Here is a 19,398-nt window from a genome sequence, read left to right on the forward strand (position 1 = left end):
GCAGAATCGTACCAACATTTTACGCACATAATAATTTTATCTCATGTGGGTATCAAATTGGCCCATGGAAACATAGAAATAACTGTTTAATACGGTGAAAAACTAATATTAGTTGATTCATGAGTTTACGTATTTCATATTGATGTAGACTTGTGGTTAATTAAACGAACAGTTTAGATCCAGACACACCTTCTTCGTATAGTGTAATTCGTTCTATATTAGGGATTTGGCGCACGCCTCCTGTTACCCTCGCCTTTGCTTTCAATAATATATTTGTTTCCTCCAGCTTACCTGTCTGTAACCTACTCTATTATGCTCCATAGCTCTAACTATCGTGCCTTTCACCTCAGTCTCTAACGCATTCCATTATTCGCTGCGGTGTATCTTTACTGGTTCACTATTTTCTAGCGAAAACGAATGTCGATACAACAAAAGAAAAAGCTGTTCAGCGGCCGATCTTGCGGTTCATTTTCTCAGTTTCATAGAATTGCTTTGTCGTATACGAACGTTTGCTTCTAAATACTCTGCTAATCGCATGCTGCAAAAAGCTTTTTGAAGAGGGAGTACGATAAATATATTCATTTTACCAATTGTACTCACGAGTGTTTACAGTGAAACCCCGCTTTTGACTTAATTGCTTTGGCGATTTCTACTGCAGCATCGGTTCAAATACGTTCGATGACGACAAACTTTTGCGCAACTGTTATAATAAGTAAATATCATAAATCACGAATTATCCGCTCAATGAAGCTTTAATTTTAGCTTTTGGTTGATTATCGCACAAACTATTTCCCAGTTTCTTTCTACTAGCTACTATTATTTCTGGTAACCAACCAGTCTTCCTGGTAACAGAAAGCTTCCCAGAAAACTGCCCCAAACCTTCTATTATTTTTACTGTCCTCCGGATTTTTGCGTCACATATGTACTTTATGGCTTGCTGACTTGATTTTAAAAATAAATTTTGCACGCAGTAAATACTGTATAGTCAATAAGCGCAGTATGCACTAAAAGACGTTACAGTATATGTCTATATATCTAAACTATATACATTTACCGAAGAACTGTGTGGCATAGATCACAATTGTCCTGGTATCTATCGATTTTAATCTGAGTTATGTATGGAAAGAGTGGTTGAACGCAGTTATGGCGAATGCTGCGCAGCACATTTCAAGATAAACGATGCAAGTAAACCCACTTTCTCTCCTCAGATGAAATGTCTATTGATTGAGATGAGTTTCAAAGCTTATTTCCGTAGCGTGCAATGGTTTATCTCAATGTGTTGAAAACTGTAGTACCTAGAAGATATCATATTATAACTAACACGCCTTACCCACACATTTCTCACGCTTTATTCCGATCCTCAAAATAAATACGAAATTTTAAGTGGGAAATCGCTATATATATAATGGAGTGGCATAAGTCTCTTTTCATTTATTAATATTTTGCATAGGACATTTTCATATACATACAAGCCTCCACATCGGATTAGTTCCTAGAAGTGGATGTAGTTTTCAAACTATGAGTATTTTGATATTCTGTTAAATAGAAACCATATCTAAGATTAAGAATACGATAATATGAAATGAAAAATGGATTTTAAGAACCGTTCTTAGCAAAACGAAGCGACATTTTTTATGAAAAACTATAAAAAAGACTATAAAACAACGAATACTTTTAGGGTCTTTAGTTTATTTTGCCCTCGTTATCGTTTTCAAAGGCTTTTTCACTCTTTTTCTAAAATTGTTTTTTAGTTGTTTTCTTAAATTGCAAACGATTTGGCTCAAAATCGACTATCATCACCTAGTCAGGCGGTAGCGGGAACACGGATACGAGGTTTTTTCTTAAGTGTAATTTTTTCAGTTCTGTTTTCTTACAATTATTGTTAAGTTTACCGATAAGACTCCGAAAGCATTATTTTTTATAAGTCGTTAATTTATGTTACAAACCTAGATATATAGTATTCTAACTATTTAATATCCTTTTAGCCTCACAATACATTTGTATTAAGATATGGAAACCATTAGCAACTGAAGTATCTTATTACAGCAATTATAGCGGTTTGAGATTGCTGACACATATTCTCACGATTTTTTCCGGAACCCTTTTAATTTCGAGATCATGTAAAAATTGACTTAAGTAATCATACAGACATTGTGACATAACATACACAATTTATAAGCTGGTTCTATAAGAGATGAACACACATCTGATCTGTAAAAAATGAAATGTTTTCCGTGCTTCGGTAGCAAAATATGTCGCAAACGTGTTTGTTCACTGTAACTGTCATTGGTTGGATTTCACAGAAATTTCAATTCGGACTTAGACTGCTCACAAATCATTTTTGAAAGTTTCCCGTGAACTCGCGAATAACTTTAACGTGTGTAGATTCCCTAAAGTCTCACTCAAAGACATCAGATATAAGATAACTGAAACAGATTCAAATGTTGGACTAATTATAAGCTGAGAGCCTTCGAAATCTGGAAGTCCAAGGAGTCCAAGAAGTGCAAAAAGTCTAAAAAGACCTATCTGAAAAACTCAGTTACCAACATATATGTTCCACTTAAAAAAAGCCAGTAGTTTCTGCATCAAAGTTTAATTAACATAACCTAACCTACTCCTGGCCTCAATACGTAGGCTAATTCAAGCAACTGCATCTTCTAAGGTCTCTAGTACAAATGATGGGTGGTTTAAATACATGCTTTCCGATGCGTGGTATGCCTAAAAATAAATCTAGGTGAAACCTTTAAGACAACGCCTGGCCTCTTTGCTATAGTAATTTATTATATCCCCAATATAAAACATTCAGCAATATACATCACTGGTATTTATGAGCTTATTCTAAAACCGTTAGACTTCCAAAGTCGATTTCGGTTCATCCATTAATTCTTTCTTTTTCCCGTTTCAGTCCCTTCATTTTCCTATTCTTTTTCGTGTTCTATTTTATCATCTTGATTGGCTTCGCGAATTGATTGAAGGGCTAACTCAAGGGCGGCCTTATTTTGAGAGTCCCATTTGATGTAAGCCTGAAATTTTACAAACACAATAATAAACAAGTCATCATGAGAGGTTTATGCATGAAAATACACAAATACGATTGTTATTCGTTACGGACAACTGAAGGCAAAATCTCCGCAGCAATTTTTCTTTTTTCACCTTGAAGTTGGGCCACATTTAAATTAGCATCTTTTGACCTTTTTACGTTTTCTTCTTATCGTTTCCTCCAGGGGTGGTTACAGATATCTTTTTTTTTTGTCTGAAAGACTTAAAGAAACAGCTAGAAATAGACTACGATGATCATTCTAGACGATCTTATACATATTGGTATGACCTGGTTCTAGTGCGAATATACCTATAACATATGTAATGGGAAGTTGACTTCGAAGCTAGAAACGGCCGGCTGAATGCGAAAAACGACATCGAACCTTTTACTATTCTTAAAATGCCTACTATTTTTAAGATACGTATAACACTTTTTAATTTTTAACATATGTGTTAGCATTTTGTTTTTTGGCAACTCTCTACCATGCAGTCGGAATTACTTGACTAGGTTTTTTCTGGTGGTTCAACCGTTGCTTTATCAATCAGAGATTTTTCATGATGTTTGTGCTAGATTTTCTTGATTACCGATTTAAAGCACTTATGCCCCATTGAGGTAAATCTAACTCCGTGCAGCAGACCGAGATTGAAATCAAACGGTTGATGAACGTAAAGTTAGAATTTCATATTGTATTTCTGAGCTGATCAAGGTGTAGACAGTTCGTGCAAAAGACCTTACTTCTTACTTATATGAAATAAGTAAATTTTATGTCATATTGTGTTCTAATGAAATAGTTTTGTAAATTCTGATAACGTTATAATTTGTTAAAGCGTGCCTGTAAGAATCCTGAAATGGCTTAAGCCATTCTCTTGTACTTCTATATCTCAGTAAGAGCAAAAGGACTATTTCGAATTTCGTGTTGGATGCTAGTTATTATGTGATTAGTTCCTGCGATCAATAAATTTTATATTTCATTAAATTAATTATTATTAATTAATATTTCATGATTATATCTATTTCACCATTTTTCTAGCCAAAGTGTTAATAAACTACTTGAGTAATGTGCAAACAACCTTTTCATTCATGCGAAGCTTCTAGGAATATTCATCCACATGAGCTAACTGACCGCGTTGCACTCTACGAAATCCTCCACAGGGATTGAGTTAACAGTACCAAACCAGTTAGTATCTTACCTATCTTTTCTGCCTTAGTTTTTCAAAATTTTCTTAGTACTAATTGTATTGACAAAACAAAAGGGAATGATCTGTCTTTATGTCTTCACATCATTTATTTACGTCACTACTAAAACAACGTTAGTACGCTGATTCTGAATTACTTCTCTATTTAAGAAAATTTAAATATGAAGAGCCTATTTTGAAGATAGTATGCACAATTTGTTGAAGTAGACTATAGTCGTTAACTGTCTAGCGTACATGTTTCACCGGGTTACCTCAACATAGAGTTCTGGAATATTTCCATTGTTAATCTTGCGCGCGCTTTCAAGTTTCGGGTGTATCACGTGGAGAAGCTCAACAACTTTTGCTGCGCGTTCCAAGCTGTAACAGGTGAAATAATAATTCGCCAAGCCAAAAAGGGTGATTATGTGTCATTTAAATTCGCTGAAATATTAGCACAAATTATATAATTTAGCTCATCGATTATTATGCTATATTTCGGGTCATTTTTCCAAGCTGCTCTTCTATAATAATATGTCCACGAAAGGCCTTCATTTTTATCAGTTAAACAGTGCCTTAAGGTCGGCACAGGAGGGCTCTTGCTAATTTTTGTATGATTTTCTCTAACGGAGGTCACGTGGCTATGCCAACCTGATGTGGCGATTTAGGCATTAATTTACAAAAGCTTGCATCAATGTAACCACTCCTCTCAGTGACGTAATAGCGAAGCACATCATAAGCTGGCATTTTAATACTTATTTGGTTAAAGATACCAACAACAGACCGACTAAGGCCAACGATTATACATAAAATGGATATCATAAATAATATAGAGAAGTGCGGTTATGGCTGGCTTTAGAACGCAGCATGATTGTCATTAGTCACAAGTTCAATGTAAAATACAACCATCAACACTCCGAAGTGCATCGAAAAAACACTTGAAAGGTTTGATTTTTTGGTCAACAACATTCTTGTTAGGTAGGTGTTGCTGCTAACCTATTGAGGTTTGATTTGGATTTAATATATAATATTTTGGCTGGGGAGTGAAACGATACCAGTCAACTGTAGCTATGGGATTACCAAAAATTCAAACAATCTATGCGAACGAAATCTTATGCTCACGAATTAGTTGCTGCTACTACAGCCACCTAATCTGGAAATCATAGTCTTGATTACCTGCCTTACCTTCCAGACTTGAGGAGGCTAAGGATGAGCGGATCGCATTGATGAGTGACCGCGTAATAGAAGCACATGGGGCCAAAATGTCTCGTTGAACGAAGCTCATCGAACTTTCCTGTTTCCATAAGGTGCGCGTACACACGTTGTGTGACTCCAAGATACTGTTCACTGTTCGGCTCGAACTGCAGACATGCTCGATCCAAGACAAAAACGTACCTATGCACAAAAGACACTGGCGAGTGTACCAAAACTGTCCTAGTTCGGAAACATTAAAGCTTCAACACGCTTAAATGTGGTCCTTAAGCAATTAGTCAGACAAGGTTGGCATACCTAATTAATTGCGCAAGTGTATATGATTATTACGCTAGTAGGACAATTTACGCATAAAGACAAACGTCATTGTTTAGTACAATGTCGGCAGCTTGGCATTTGTAATCCGCAGTAGCTAATATCCTTGTTGCTGCGTATTATTTTTATTATGAAGGATCCTGTTGAACCTCCGTAAGCATTTAATGAATAAACATTTTTATTGAGCACTGATCACGATCGAATTGTATCGTATATGTCTAATCAAGACACATTAAAAATCTGCTAGTGGAACCTTTCCTTCTGCAATATGCCACGACATCTTACAGGATTAATTTCTAAATCAAATACATAACTGAGAATCATGGGCAATAATAAAAATGCGTACTTTCCGTCATCTAGTACGCTGGTTAAGTGCGGCTCCGTAAACATCTTCGGAAGTTCAATTTCGCGACCGGGTGTCGCTAAATACGTTTGCAGCATTCGTTCCCGCTCTTCCCAAGATGCCGTACGAAGGGTTCCATCAGGTTCACGGACCACAATCGGTCGATCCTACAAACACGCGAGTTTACAAGTTTATTAAAATTTTATGATTTTATTATAAATTCACTCTATAATTTGTTATCAACTTTACTATTTATTATTTGAATATTTCATTTTAAATCAATTGCACACAAAACAGCGTTCAGTTTATTTCAAAAGTGCTGTGATTATTTACTTTCGTTCTCAAATACCACAATCTAGTTGCGTTTTCAGCAGGAGTCCAACAAATATTCAGCCAAAGGTGTATTTTAACAGGCTTTACGTGCATGTAAGTTGATAAGAAAGCTTAAATGTTGTTAAAATTGAAATTATTACAAAGTCCTATTGGTGCCTTTATCGTATCGAAACTATTTGATACAATACATCAATTTAAAATCGAAGACAAGTCCCGAGAATCATTGCCAAGGTTTTGCACTTACAAATCACCCTGCACAATATAATGATGAAAATATTAACAGATCTGTATGCTTCTCTGACAACATTATGATGCTTTCATTGTTAGCACAGTTATCACATACATGCTCGTGATAACCGAATGAAACATCGGTAAAGACGAAATTCGTCGTATGGAGTCCCTGCAGTTCAGGATCCCGTCGAAGGATGCGTTGGCAGGGCTTTCGTTTACGAAGCACCGGCGGCATTTGTGTCAATTCATCCACCTTCCGCATAGCCTTTTCCATCTAAAAAAAAAAGTGTACCAATGCGCAGCAGATTAATAACGATTATATCAAATTAAATGAGCTAGCCAGATGTATAGATATATGTATATATAAAAGTGAACAACACCAGTACACTAGTCATACAGCGTTATCATCGCTTATCATATCTTTCATGTTATTTGGCTTTTTTTCTCATTTCCGCCTTTTACTCTGTGTTGCATTTGTAAAATTGAACCCTTGTGCGTATATATACCAATAAGCAGATACTTATTTTTTTGCATCGAATTTTATGATCTTCAGATTGCAAACAAAAGAACATTGTATCTATGTTATTGTTAGATGTCGGTTTTATAAACAAAAATCACAATTAAATTTACACATGCTCATAACATGTTACTTTTAAACCATAAAGATGCTAAAAAATTAATATCCGCTTCGGTATTCTGGTCAAAATCCATTTCAGTATTTTTTCCACCTGTAATTACGAAGGCAAAGTGCTTGTGAGGTTAAAAGGAATTATTAAATGTATCGCTAGGCTAGATTGAGATTTCAGAGTTTCTTAAAGTTTGATAACATTTAAGATCCTATGAATATTAAATGCTTGCACGTATATCCAGACATTAAAAAGTTGACCATACCTCTTCCTCAAACTGTTTATCGGTGAGAAGTTTATATTGAGGCGGACTATACTCTTTCATGCGAGATGCAAAAACCTGGTTGACATCTTTACACGTTAAATCGCAAAGAAGCTGCTGGACCCGCTTTGACAAAAAGATATTTTCAATATCTATTTTGGAAGAGGAAAGGTAGGCTTCATCTGAAAAACAGAAGCAGCATTTACGCATAACATATATATATATATATATATATATGTTGAGGTAAAATATTGAAAGGATGAATAGTTGTGCATAATACTGTGAGAACCGATCTTCAACACTTAGTTTGCGGAATTCGTTGACCAAAAATCGAGCACATTATGCAACACAGTTACCTTTGCAAACTTTTAACCAGCATGGCATCATTCTACAGATGTATAATCTGTATAAGTAATTGCCCTTAATTTAAGTTCAAGTGATTGCAGGTCTATTCGGGCTGGCCTAGCCGATGTAAAAATGTAATGAATTAACAACTAGGTAATAGATATGTTAACTTCCGTGTTAGAGCTTGCAAATATAGTTTCTGTGACACTAAAAAATTCAACTATCATTATGTGTTTTTAAATCTACTAAACAAAGCGGACTGACATTAATTATGCCATATCGACGAAATATAAAAAAAAATTTTACAGAAAAGCCGACGAGTGTTTTTTATTGTTAACACCTGCCTATGTTGGTTGGAGTTGATGGAGGTGCTGGTTGAACTGAGCAAAGAGTCCTTGATGAATTTTGGAAAGAGAGTAACAGCGGTCGCAAGGGACATATCCTCACAAAAAAACCGGACATTGCGCGAACTCATGGGTTTCGCGCACCATAAATGCAATGACGCTTCTTCTTGCGCAAAAACTAAAGACCAAACACTGTAGAGTGGCTCTGATCACATCGCACGGTAGCAACTATACGAATTTAGCGCAGTGCGTTTTCATACGATGTAAACAGAGCGTATGAACGCATTTTAGTTTGGAAGATAACGGCCGCTAAAAAGGAGCCATTCGATGAAACAGAGGTCTCACGAGGACTCATACTGAGGATTTGCAAAAGACGCATACAACCTACTAGCTTGTTCCTAATTTATTCCAAATTGTAAGTGAAAAACACTCGAAAAATATACATGCAAGCGGTCTACGTGTAATTCGCAGTTACAGATGTAGTTAGTTATTAAAACGTTTAGTCACCTCAAGAATTAATAAAATAATGATCAGTTATGTTATATGTCAAATTAATCACTCACTTTTATTTTTTATTTCGATGGTACTAAAAAATAAGTTAAATTATTATTATTATACAAAGGAAAACTTACATGGCGTTCATGTAGATAGGATTAAAAAAGGGACATAGAGAAATAAAGGGGCATCAATGTATGTAGCTAGGATTACAATTCAATTGGCTTTGCCGCTAAGTTACATACCAAATCAAACCAGAGTTGGTTTACAGAGAAATTAGGTGATTTTGTAATAAATAAAAATACATCAGAGCCCTGTAATAAGTTAGCTATGTCGTATCAGTGTCATACATAATGTATTTATACTCACGACGAGTGTGATCAAATGAGAAATAATCACACTGTATATGGCAAATAATTCCTCTCTGTCGGATCACTAGCAGCCATTTTTCAATGCATTTGTGTTTTTACGTTCCTCCAATTCAAAACACATTTAATATAATTAAAGATACCTTTTTATTTTACAAAATACTTTACTTAGCCTATTCTAGTTCATAGTGCATTTTCTAGATGAGTAAATCCTGCACTTCTCGTTTCCTCACACTGTCAAAGCTCTTGGCTAATATAATTTCTCTTCAGTTAGGCCACTAAAGCTATCAGAACAGACGACTGGATTGAAAATCCGAATCGGGACTACCTGCTCTGAAAGAAAAAAATTCATCCTTTGTAGACTGAGTATTCTGAACTTCGTCAGTATTAGGTGACATCTGGGGCGGCTTTGCCTCCGTTGAATCTCCGGCGCTGAAGCTTGAACCCATGGAAGGCGCCTCGGAAAAAGCTCGTTGTCGGATTGATGCAAGATTATTTTTGCCCTGCTCTGTCACTTTCTCTCTTAACAAGTCATTCCACGGCGTGCCTTTCATGTCTTCAACTCCATCTTGGGAATCAAAATAGTTAGAGGGCTCTGAATCCTCGATCGTACGAGGTGTCATAATCCATAAGTTTGATGACAAAAAAATGTCTTCGAAATGTGTAGAGTTCTGAGGTGCTCGGTCGTCCGATCCCATCGAAAAAGAAAGAGGTACTGTTTTCTGAGGGACGCAGCGGGTCGAGTGTGATGGTATAGTGGTATATAGCTTCGTTATGAATGAGTGCTTTTTTTCGCATAAAACATCTCTAGCTTTGAAGGTGCTAGACTGATAATGAGTAGTCCGTGAAAACTGAGACGAATCATATGGGAATTCACTGTGCTGTGACACTGGAACATCGATATTTCGAATGGTCTCATAAGTAGAGTTTGAAGTCGCTGGATTATGCTGCAAATAAAATCTTCCTACTTGAGCGGTTGCGAGATGGGTTTTAAGTGGAAGACTCGCCACTGCGCCAGTGCCTACCTGAAGCATCGTTTCGCCTTTTAGATTGTATATCACCGGAAGTGGCCGTAGCAATAAGGCTACTTCTCTACTAGGCAAAGGTGAGCGAAACTCTTTTCGGTAGATAGATCTGTAATTAGGCAAAGTTAGTTCAATTAGAACAGAAATAACAGCCAAATAAAAATGAAGGCAATCAATCCGTATTACTAACTGAAGATTTTCCAATAGCTTGGCATGGTTTCTTTTGCTCATGAACTTGTGCTTGAAAAGCCATTCCTATGCTCTATTATCAAACTACACTACAAAACACTATTACAATGATTGCGGAATATAAAGTGGCGTCAATGAATGTAGCGAATTTGCTACAATGGGTTCGGGTACAACTACCGATATAATGTAGCCAACATTATTCAAATAGTGTGTTTGTAAAATCCCGTACTCACTTACATTGAGGCCCTCAAGGTCTCTTGCAATTTGTGAATAGGATCTGAAAATTTGAAAAATTAAACGTCAGTAATGCATATAACAGAGGAGACCGGCATAATATGAGTATACATAGTCAGTCTCGAATATAACAGGTAAATTGGAATGTACAAGCAAAAAACATCATTGGCATATCGTGTTTGTCATTGTTGTATTTGTATATTACAGTTGTTATTTTCACCTAAAAGATGGCTTTAAAGACCCTTTCATCATTACAGCTTATATTTTCCTCAGAGTTGAGATGACATTATGAGTTACAACTCTACTATAACTTTAGAGAAATTAACGCTTTTTTGTAACCAGGTATTTCTAATTTGTGACATTAGCATAAATAGTGCAGAGTAAGAACATACCAAACTGAGAAAGCTTCATAGAACGAATTCGTTTTGCTTGCTCTACAGCCTCTATCCAGATATCCGCTTTGTGCAATCTTTCGTTAACTTGAAGCCTGTCGGCCCTGTCATGCCGTAGTCTTGAAGGCGCGTCAACAAATTGCAAGTTCTTTGCGAGCGTTTTACGCCTACCGCTGTAGAATAGTGAATTCATAGCTATCAATTGACCTGAAGCTATAGGGATTTTTCGTCACATGATTTGGGGTAGCGTTGCACCACGTACAACTAAATTCCAAAAGTGTCTGAAAAATATTCTTGTTAGAAAATCGTTTGCCTGTTGCTTTGCGTATTGGTCTTGGAAGTGCGATATTACTGTTACAAAGCCCGCTTTTAACGTGATATACACTCTAATACAGCAGAGAGTATTGGCTGGTATTTCGATGGCTTTACTCGTGTGCGGATTAATACTACACGTCACTTTACATACACCTTTTAACATCGACATCAATTTATTATATATTATTTCATTGTTGAATTATCGCATTACTCACAAGTAAAAAAGTTTTTGTTCGGTTCGAGTATCCTTTAGGACTGAGTCAGAATCCGATTTACACTGCAAAGGAAAAGTTTGTTACACTGACTGAATGTAAAGCTGACATAAACAGCGCAGCCTTGTATGAAGATCTACGGCAAAGGCTGTCGACATCGGTTACAACAAAAGAGCGCTCTATGGAAGTACCATATTCATGCGCAAAGCAATTCCTGACGCTAATACCCATGTGTTCATAAAATCGTCGTCGAGGAAAACAAAAGCATGAGCTTGAAATTACATCGATAAAATAAATAGCGGTTATACGCACTTGGGATCGTCGAACTTGTACTAGACTATATTTTCGATCGATCGATTGTAGACATACTATAATAAATCAAGAGAACACGTGCGAAGTCGGCATGAATTATATGTGTTCGAAACCTTGATCATTTGTGAAACTTTAACCATTCGAGTGTTCCCATTGTGAATACCAAACAACATGAAACAATTACTTTAATGCCCATTTCTTTTATAGATTCAAAGTGGGCGCGCACCCTGGCGTCTTAGTGTCAACCTGACCTGGTTAGAGGAAATCTGTATGAGTACTGACACGACAAGGCTGATAATCTTTCGAAAACTGTAACTTATGCATATGCAAGATATTCCTGTGAGGCGAATACGTCATATATAATAGTGTATCTAACAAATTGCCAAACCAGAAAATGTATAGAAATTCTATGTACATGCTTGAAGAGGCAATCACAACACAAGTTACGTACGTCTAATATGAATGCATTAGAACAGCGGAATAGGCTATACTAAACAATTATCTAACGTATGAAGTCCAGCCAGCGTAAGCCGTAGGCTAATGTTATGACGATACTTACATTCGACCGGGATCTTCGTGCGCTCATAACTAAAACGAGCCATTCGGAGTCAAAGCGCGCACCATCTATACCTTTGCAGTGTGAGTTGTGCAGAGACAAATTCTAATAGTCACACTGGTTTAGTACGTTCCATTGTTTTCTGTCGGTCGTATGTTACACGAGACGAATTTGAATTAAACAAATTGATTAGACTGCAATATAGAGAAGACGGCAGTCTGCTGTCCCGCACTGTTATTTACGCTGAAAGTTGATACTCTTATTCTCTGTGTGTCAACTGTAACTCTGTGAACAGACTGATCGTGGATACGAGTTGCTTGCCATCTATTAGGTAGCGGATTGTGGAGAAAACATGTGTCGAGCACCAATGCCACTTACCATTTTTCCATCACTGCTTTTGTACGAACTTTATCTGGTACGCTTTGTACAAGTTTTCAAAGAAATAGAATCAATATTTAAGTAACTAAATTTCACTTATTTAAATCTAATATTTTCTGCAGCACATACTAGTGATCTGTTCTTTTATTTTATTGTTCTATGTTGGGTTAGCTTTAAACTTCTAATTATCTTCACACTGATTATGAAATACAGTACGAAGCAATTTATTGCTTTACTACGTGTTACTAACAACGGATATGTGAATAGGTCTCCGTGAACCGAATACTGATAAAAAAAAATTGTCTTATATTGGGCTAAAGAATAGGCTGCAAATTATTTTCTGACGGAGCCCAGAAATAACAAGGTGTAATCATTAACGTGAAATGTCGTTTTCATACTTAGTAAAGCCCGTGGCGTCCATGAAGCAAGTAACCAGCTTTATTTTTAAATTAAAACACAGAAGCTCTCAGACTTAGTCGTCTACACCGATCGCTAACCGTCACCTTAATTTAATTACACTTACTAATTGATTTCCATCACGCCTCCCCATCAAAATTAGAAAGTCGCCGTCGTCGTGTAGGCGCAGCCTATACGGAGGGTGTTGCGAGACACAAGACTTTGCTTTTTTGGCAATATTGAAAAGCAGGTCCGTCTGGGAAGTAATTTGCCATATTTTAAAGGCGTAGAATACCCGCCCGGAATGATTTGTCCGATGAGAGATTGAAGAAGCTCTAAATTTTGCTTCTGAAGCTATAAAAGCTATGACGCTAACTCGGACTGCAAAACCGGCGACTGTTGCAGCGTGCTTGTAGTAATTAGAATTACGTAACACACTGTCGTAACGGCAGCGATTATAGCAATTTCTAATAGATCAGTCGCTTCGGCCTAGTGTAGTACCCTTTGCAGATAGATAGACTCTAAATAGTTGTACTTCCACAAATAAGCCGTTTATTCGGGACTACAAGAAAAATTAAGCGTTTTTTTTAAGCTAAATTGATTCCTATTTACAGAAAAGTAGTGTTTGGAAAAATAAGTATTTCCGGAAATACGCATCATCGATGGCAGATATTTGTTAAAAATGTTCAGCTTAATACTAGTGTTCAGACATACCTGCACATCTGTTACGTGTAAAGCGAGAAGAAATATTTTGAAAACGGTTAGTATATCGTTTACATTTTGAATGGAAGGTATAATCACGATGCATGATGGTTATGTTGAACAAAAATGACCGTCAAAAAGAACGATCTTAGTGCATATAAAAATTTGGATAAATTATTTATGTTTGTTTGGTTAAAATTTTTAAAACAACAATAGATCCGAACTCATCCGAATGATATATATATATATATATATATATATATAACATTACGTTGCTATGTTATGGAAATAAATGTTCAGCGTTTTAACATCGTTTAACTATTAGTAACACATCACTAAGTGTCGCTATTAACATTAAATGCAAGATCGTATCACGCGTTCGCTACCCCGTAGAGTGTTAGCATGATTTTCAATTTACTAATCATTTATAATACTCTACTGCTGTCAGTTTATTTAGGTTCCTGCCGTTAGTAAGCTGATACCGTGGACCATATTATTTATTTCTAGAGTTCTAGTGATACTCGAGATCCCTGACTGATGAGCTTTGGATTAGCTGTCTGTACTTGTGATCTACTGTGGCGGAAACAACTGTTCATATCGCCTTAATATTTCAATCCTGACTGTCGCGCCATGCGTAAATACAATTTAACGCGAACTTTGAAATGAATATCGAGAGACGACAAGAAGGTCTTACCTGCAGGCATCTGTTTAGATGTAGGCACACTAAGCACGCCTGTGACGTGAATAGGATGCTCTGAGTGTTAGCAAATAAAGTGCAAACCTTTCTAGAGCGGTGTCGTTTTCTTAGTATCGCGATACTCCCATCTCTGAACAATCGACACTCTCTAGCAGGTAATATATAGGAGGATATAATGAGCTGGCTTCAGCATAGCTCTTACTTTAAATCTGAGCCGGCACAACTTTTCAATGGTTGGTAGACTGGGTGGATGCATACATAAATTAGATAAATTAGTGTGCACTCCGCGCACATTCAATGCATCAGCGACATCGTCGGCACAACAACTTGCCACTTGATTTCCATAGAAAGCTCCATAGGAAGTAGGTATTGTGGGCAAGAAGCAGAGCGCGCATCATCTCAGATGAGCGCAGAGTTTCATTGTAAACTGGATGGTAGTTCTGTCCCTTTGTTTTACGCTCTGTTCGTACCATTTCATTAAGCGCAAAAAAATCATTGGTGAGTGCATCATTATTGTGGGTATCGTTGACCAACACGGGTTAGTCAAACGTAAGACCTATCACAAAGAAAAATGCGCCCAGTCTACATACGCGGGGTCGAACGGGACGTAGAGTTAATTTCCGAGGATGATAATAAAATGCCTAACGAAGCCATCACATTAAAGGACAGTGACGCGGTTTTTGCTTTGAGGACATTGACTATGCGTTCCGCTATAATACCAGGACCCTCTAATTCGCTGCGTGAGTGCTCCTTAGGTATCGTATACGGAAATAGCGCCAGACTCTTGAAAGAAAACGAACAAATTGTCAAGAACGGTTCAAAATACACCCACGAATGGACCTTCTATGTGAAACCATACAACGACAGCTGGGATATGTCAGCTCTTCTTCGTGAGGTAAACCGTTCTCGAATAATATTAGCAGATTTTTCGATGCGATTTTTAATATTGAAGCATCTCCTATATATATATATATATGAAGTCATTAAGTCCATCTAGCCTAGTGGCTACAATTTTTCGAAGAAAAATTCGTACAGAATCGATAAGTTAAAATATTAACTAATTTCAAATTGAGCTTCACACACCGTCACGGATTTTGATATGAGATGGAGATAAAAGACACTTGTTTAATAACTAATAATCGAACTTTAAAACAATACTTGGTCTAATTTACAGCATATCAATTGCCTAGAACCGTGTAGAGTATTCTATATCTCGGTTATTTTCATCACTCATTTAACTCGAGGCTGCCCAGAAGCGCCCGCAACTACAGTTGCTATACATTAAATGGCTCGAATTAATCAATAATATGTAAAATGTAATAAGTAAAATAAAAAAAGAAAGATGTGGTAGCATAGTTTCCAGCAAACATGTTCAATCCAATTTATTATTTGACAAGCTTTTTTGTCATTGTAGTTTGTTGTTTCCACAGGCGGTTACCATTCTGTCTAAAATTCAATAATATACACAATGCAATACTTTTATTTAATTTTGAGAATGATAGTTGTAACCCTCACAGATACAATTTAATAAAAGTACGAAGTATCGTTTTTTATATATGTTCGGTATGATAACATCCTAGAATCCTAAACTATGTTGTATTTGGGGGTCCTATAATAGGTTAGTGGAAAGAAAAAAGATCTTATTATAGACTCCCATAATATTAGTTTCTACGACGTCTTGACAGCAACTGAACGTGCTTCTAGCGCAGATATTTTACACTGTTAGAGTGTAGCGATTACTCTAAATAAGTATCAGCGGCTAATTTGACCTTCTAGACTACTCAATACAGTATATCGTTCACTGGCTCTATTTTGCCTATTCTATTATGATACTTCTCCAGATCTGTTTGCCACATGACTATTGGATTTGCTGTTTGTCTGTCATCAGCAGTGACTTGATTGTCGCCTTTATAACATTTTAGGACAAAGAAATGAAATCAAGTTAATTTATCTATTTGTGTATCAAGGTAGTGTTCGTAACGGATCCGGTGTACCCGAGTACTAGACTGACGCAGGCCCCGTATCAAGTTACTCATATTGGCTGGGGCGAGTACAACGCTTCTGTCCAGCTATTCTTCAATAAGCCTTTCTCGACGAAAAGGCCATTAGTTCTTTACCATACAATTATCTTAGTCCAAAGTCTATCCCAAAAGAATGCAAGTCCGGCCACTCAGGAGGGCTTAGAAGATCGAGCACAAAATTACATTGTCGTGCCATTTATTCAAACAGAATATTACGACGAAATTGTTGTTACTTCCCCTACGCCAGAGCAGCGAGATGCTATTGGGCGTGCTTATCGCGGAAATGTAACGATTGGTCCTGAATGCCCATACGAACTGCCCCGAGAAAGGACAATTGCTAAAATAAAGAGCGTCAAAAAAGAAATTGAGGCCGAAATCGCGAGGATGAAAAAGGAAATTCTGGCTAACATCAGAGAGTGTAAGGAACTCAGATCGAGTATCGTACAGTTAAACATGACGAACTTGTAAAGCTACACTATTTTTAGTGTAGGTAGAATATTTGCATCAATTGTATACAGCACACTAGTTAGAATTGGCCTTGACAATTTTCCAATACGATATGATTAAACAAGGGAACATGTATACGCATCAGCCTTATAGAAAGTATAGAATCGAGTTTAAGTAACGACCTTTGATTTCGGCATAAGAATGTGATTACGTTGGCTCTATTTTCTATGTTCGACAAGTTTTTTCCATAAAGTTTAATTTCCATCTGTTTAAATTCAGTCGCAATTTGAATTCATATAGAAAACAATAATAACTCAAGTGAAGTGACTCAACGGTTAACTGGAAGCATGTGCTATTCATATAGACAATGTATCGCATAACACCAATAGGTGTTAATAGATCTCCTTTATAAGCGTTTTTTTGGTATATATAATGTAATAGTACCACACAGACTTGTTATGGTATTGCATTACAGAACATTACATGTTTAGAAAACGCACAATTTTTTTATAGTTAATAAACAATGTTGTCTCTACGGATGAATTTGTATTTTTGATGCACCGTTAGGTATCATTTTCTCATCAGAGGAAAAAAATTACTAATTCTATTGAAGTACTCTATCATTACTGAAGCTTGCATATGGAGTAGTAAGTGAAAGCTCGTATATACGTCCGTGTTACTATGTAAGTGTCAAAGCTAGGTGTTTAAAAATTTTTTAGATACGTGCCAGATCTGCACTTATTTAGGTATATCTAATCGGTCACAACAGCTACTCTATGATGAATAATTATTTGACCTATTCTAGATTAACGCTAATAAGGTCAGGGTGTTACGTAATAAAAACGATTTTATGCTAAAACGCAGGCTTTTTAAGGGAAAACGATTCTCACTCTAGCACTAATTGTTTGCAATAGTGGAGTATTGCAATAGAATATGCTATAGAGTAGCCAACGCTATAGTAATGCATAAGTAGTATACTTGCAAGGGTACAACTTGAACGGGGTATGCGCGCTATTCTTTGCAATTTGCTAGTTCATTAAATTAAAATGTAAATGTTGATAGTGGATTTTCTTTATGAGGCATTTGGACGGCTTTGCGACCTTGTGCCACATATAGGTCAAGGACTCGGTTCATAAATCTAAACCTTGTTAGGATCGAGGTTTTTCAGCTTATCACGAAAGGTGTCGTCCGTAAGTGTTTCATATTGAAACTTCCAACAATTACCACAAAAAACGTCCAATTTCAGGTTCTCGAGATTAACATTACTTCAACAAGGTGTCTCTGGAATAAAGTTAATTAGCAATATTCCATTTGTATGTATGGCGCAGCTCTGTCAACTCATGGCTTGTATGACAAACATGCACACAACAGATAAGTTTTTAGATAGCAGTCGCTTAAATCTTTGTGACCTTTTGTTATCTATTGCGAAACTCCAATAAAATATGCCGCAACAAATAGAAAAGAGTTCGAGGCGTGTTCCAGGTCGTGGAACCTCGAATCGACGCGGGCTCCACCCGGGCTTTATCCAAATGTTGTTGCGTTTCTCGTTGTTACAACCACTGTCCACCAGAGTTGATTTTAGTGATTTTATGATTTTTCAGTAAGTCACGTAGCCACGAACTAAGTCGCGGTTGTGCCCTCACTGACCCCAACCTAGTTGCGTCTCTCTTTTTATCGTGGTTCTCGAACTCAGGCCACTGATCGGCAAACAAACAGACCTTCACTGCTAACCCCACTCCTTATCCAGGTTTAGCCATCTACATACACAAAACACTCGCACGCATATGGAGAGGAGAGAACTCTGCCGGGACCAGCATTATTCCCTCAACCAAGCTCCGATAACACTGCGGCTTTCGAGCCGTGGGCCCTGCACTCGATTGCACCACGGACATTTTGCCAAAATTTTTTCCCAGTAATCTAACTTACTTTCGCAGCCATTTTACTATGGTCTAATTTACTTTGATTCGCCATTTTAAAAATCAGAAATTGTGTCGCGTTTTGCTGCGTATTTCATGCTTAGAAGCTGGTCACCATTAACGTGTGGTGGAGGGAAGGCGCAAGTTGCGCAAAACAGGCAAAAAAAAAAACGCTTAGTTCCCTCCCACTAGAACGGTCAGATCGCTTATTTGCATTAGTACAACTATTTCGGTTACAATGTCTTGCTGATTAGATCGGTGCAATTGGAGCAATTAGGACTTAACTTAATTATTATAATTTAGGAAATGATAATGCTCGGGTACTTAAAATATTATCAATATTTATTCTAAGAGAAATAATTTGTACATGCTGTTGAATGTATGCGTCACAACACGTTTCCCTTCGTGAGCTACAGACGCAACCGTAAAGCCTGTGTCGGTCTGTCTTTTGGCAAATATGCACACCGTGGTAGAAGAAAAAAAGCATGCGATGGAAAGCTTCTGTACATTTTTGAAGAGT

General features: G+C 36.9%; 3 protein-coding genes across 13 annotated transcripts; 1 reads left to right on the top strand and 2 right to left on the bottom strand.

Moving 5' to 3' along the window:
- Window positions 1-2,758: 2,758 nt before the first annotated feature.
- On the bottom strand, window positions 2,759-8,486 carry mRpS22 (mitochondrial ribosomal protein S22). Of its 3 annotated transcripts, XM_022795642.2 has the most exons (7): window positions 8,224-8,364; window positions 7,538-7,716; window positions 6,759-6,920; window positions 6,086-6,249; window positions 5,398-5,607; window positions 4,488-4,593; window positions 2,759-3,023 (listed from the first exon to the last, which is right to left on the bottom strand). In XM_022795642.2, exons 1-7 carry the CDS (start codon window positions 8,339-8,341, stop codon window positions 2,919-2,921), a joined length of 1,044 nt encoding a protein of 347 aa, XP_022651377.1. In that variant the 5' UTR covers window positions 8,342-8,364; the 3' UTR covers window positions 2,759-2,918. The 3 variants fall into 3 exon arrangements, with proteins under 3 accessions (XP_022651377.1, XP_022651378.1, XP_086840970.1); XM_022795643.2 differs by lacking the exon at window positions 4,488-4,593; XM_086984844.1 differs by lacking the exon at window positions 2,759-3,023 and having other exon boundaries at window positions 4,482-4,593; window positions 5,389-5,607; window positions 8,224-8,486.
- A 723-nt stretch (window positions 8,487-9,209) lies between these two features.
- LOC147757175 (uncharacterized) lies at window positions 9,210-14,721 on the bottom strand. Of its 7 annotated transcripts, XM_086984830.1 has the most exons (7): window positions 14,492-14,721; window positions 12,325-12,463; window positions 11,766-11,821; window positions 11,457-11,518; window positions 10,927-11,099; window positions 10,538-10,577; window positions 9,210-10,220 (listed from the first exon to the last, which is right to left on the bottom strand). In XM_086984830.1, the coding sequence occupies exons 2-7, from the start codon at window positions 12,365-12,367 to the stop codon at window positions 9,374-9,376; spliced, it is 1,221 nt and encodes a 406-aa protein (XP_086840956.1). In that variant the 5' UTR covers window positions 12,368-12,463; window positions 14,492-14,721; the 3' UTR covers window positions 9,210-9,373. The 7 variants fall into 7 exon arrangements, with proteins under 7 accessions (XP_086840956.1, XP_086840958.1, XP_086840957.1 ...); XM_086984832.1 differs by lacking the exon at window positions 11,766-11,821 and having other exon boundaries at window positions 14,579-14,721; XM_086984831.1 differs by lacking the exon at window positions 11,766-11,821.
- A 134-nt stretch (window positions 14,722-14,855) lies between these two features.
- LOC111246295 (YEATS domain-containing protein 4-like) lies at window positions 14,856-17,501 on the top strand. 3 transcript variants are annotated; one of them, XM_086984845.1, is made up of 3 exons: window positions 14,856-14,992; window positions 15,250-15,389; window positions 16,462-17,501. In XM_086984845.1, exons 1-3 carry the CDS (start codon window positions 14,926-14,928, stop codon window positions 16,981-16,983), a joined length of 729 nt encoding a protein of 242 aa, XP_086840971.1. In that variant the 5' UTR covers window positions 14,856-14,925; the 3' UTR covers window positions 16,984-17,501. The 3 variants fall into 3 exon arrangements, 2 of the variants coding, with proteins under 2 accessions (XP_086840971.1, XP_022651380.1); XM_022795645.2 differs by having other exon boundaries at window positions 14,901-15,389; XR_002671624.2 differs by lacking the exon at window positions 14,856-14,992 and having other exon boundaries at window positions 16,466-16,604.
- The last annotated feature ends 1,897 nt before the right edge of the window (window positions 17,502-19,398 follow it).

The sequence above is a fragment of the Varroa destructor genome, unplaced genomic scaffold (genome assembly GCF_002443255.2).
Source record: "Varroa destructor unplaced genomic scaffold, Vdes_3.0 BEIS01000003.1, whole genome shotgun sequence".
Lineage (NCBI taxonomy): Eukaryota > Metazoa > Arthropoda > Arachnida > Mesostigmata > Varroidae > Varroa > Varroa destructor.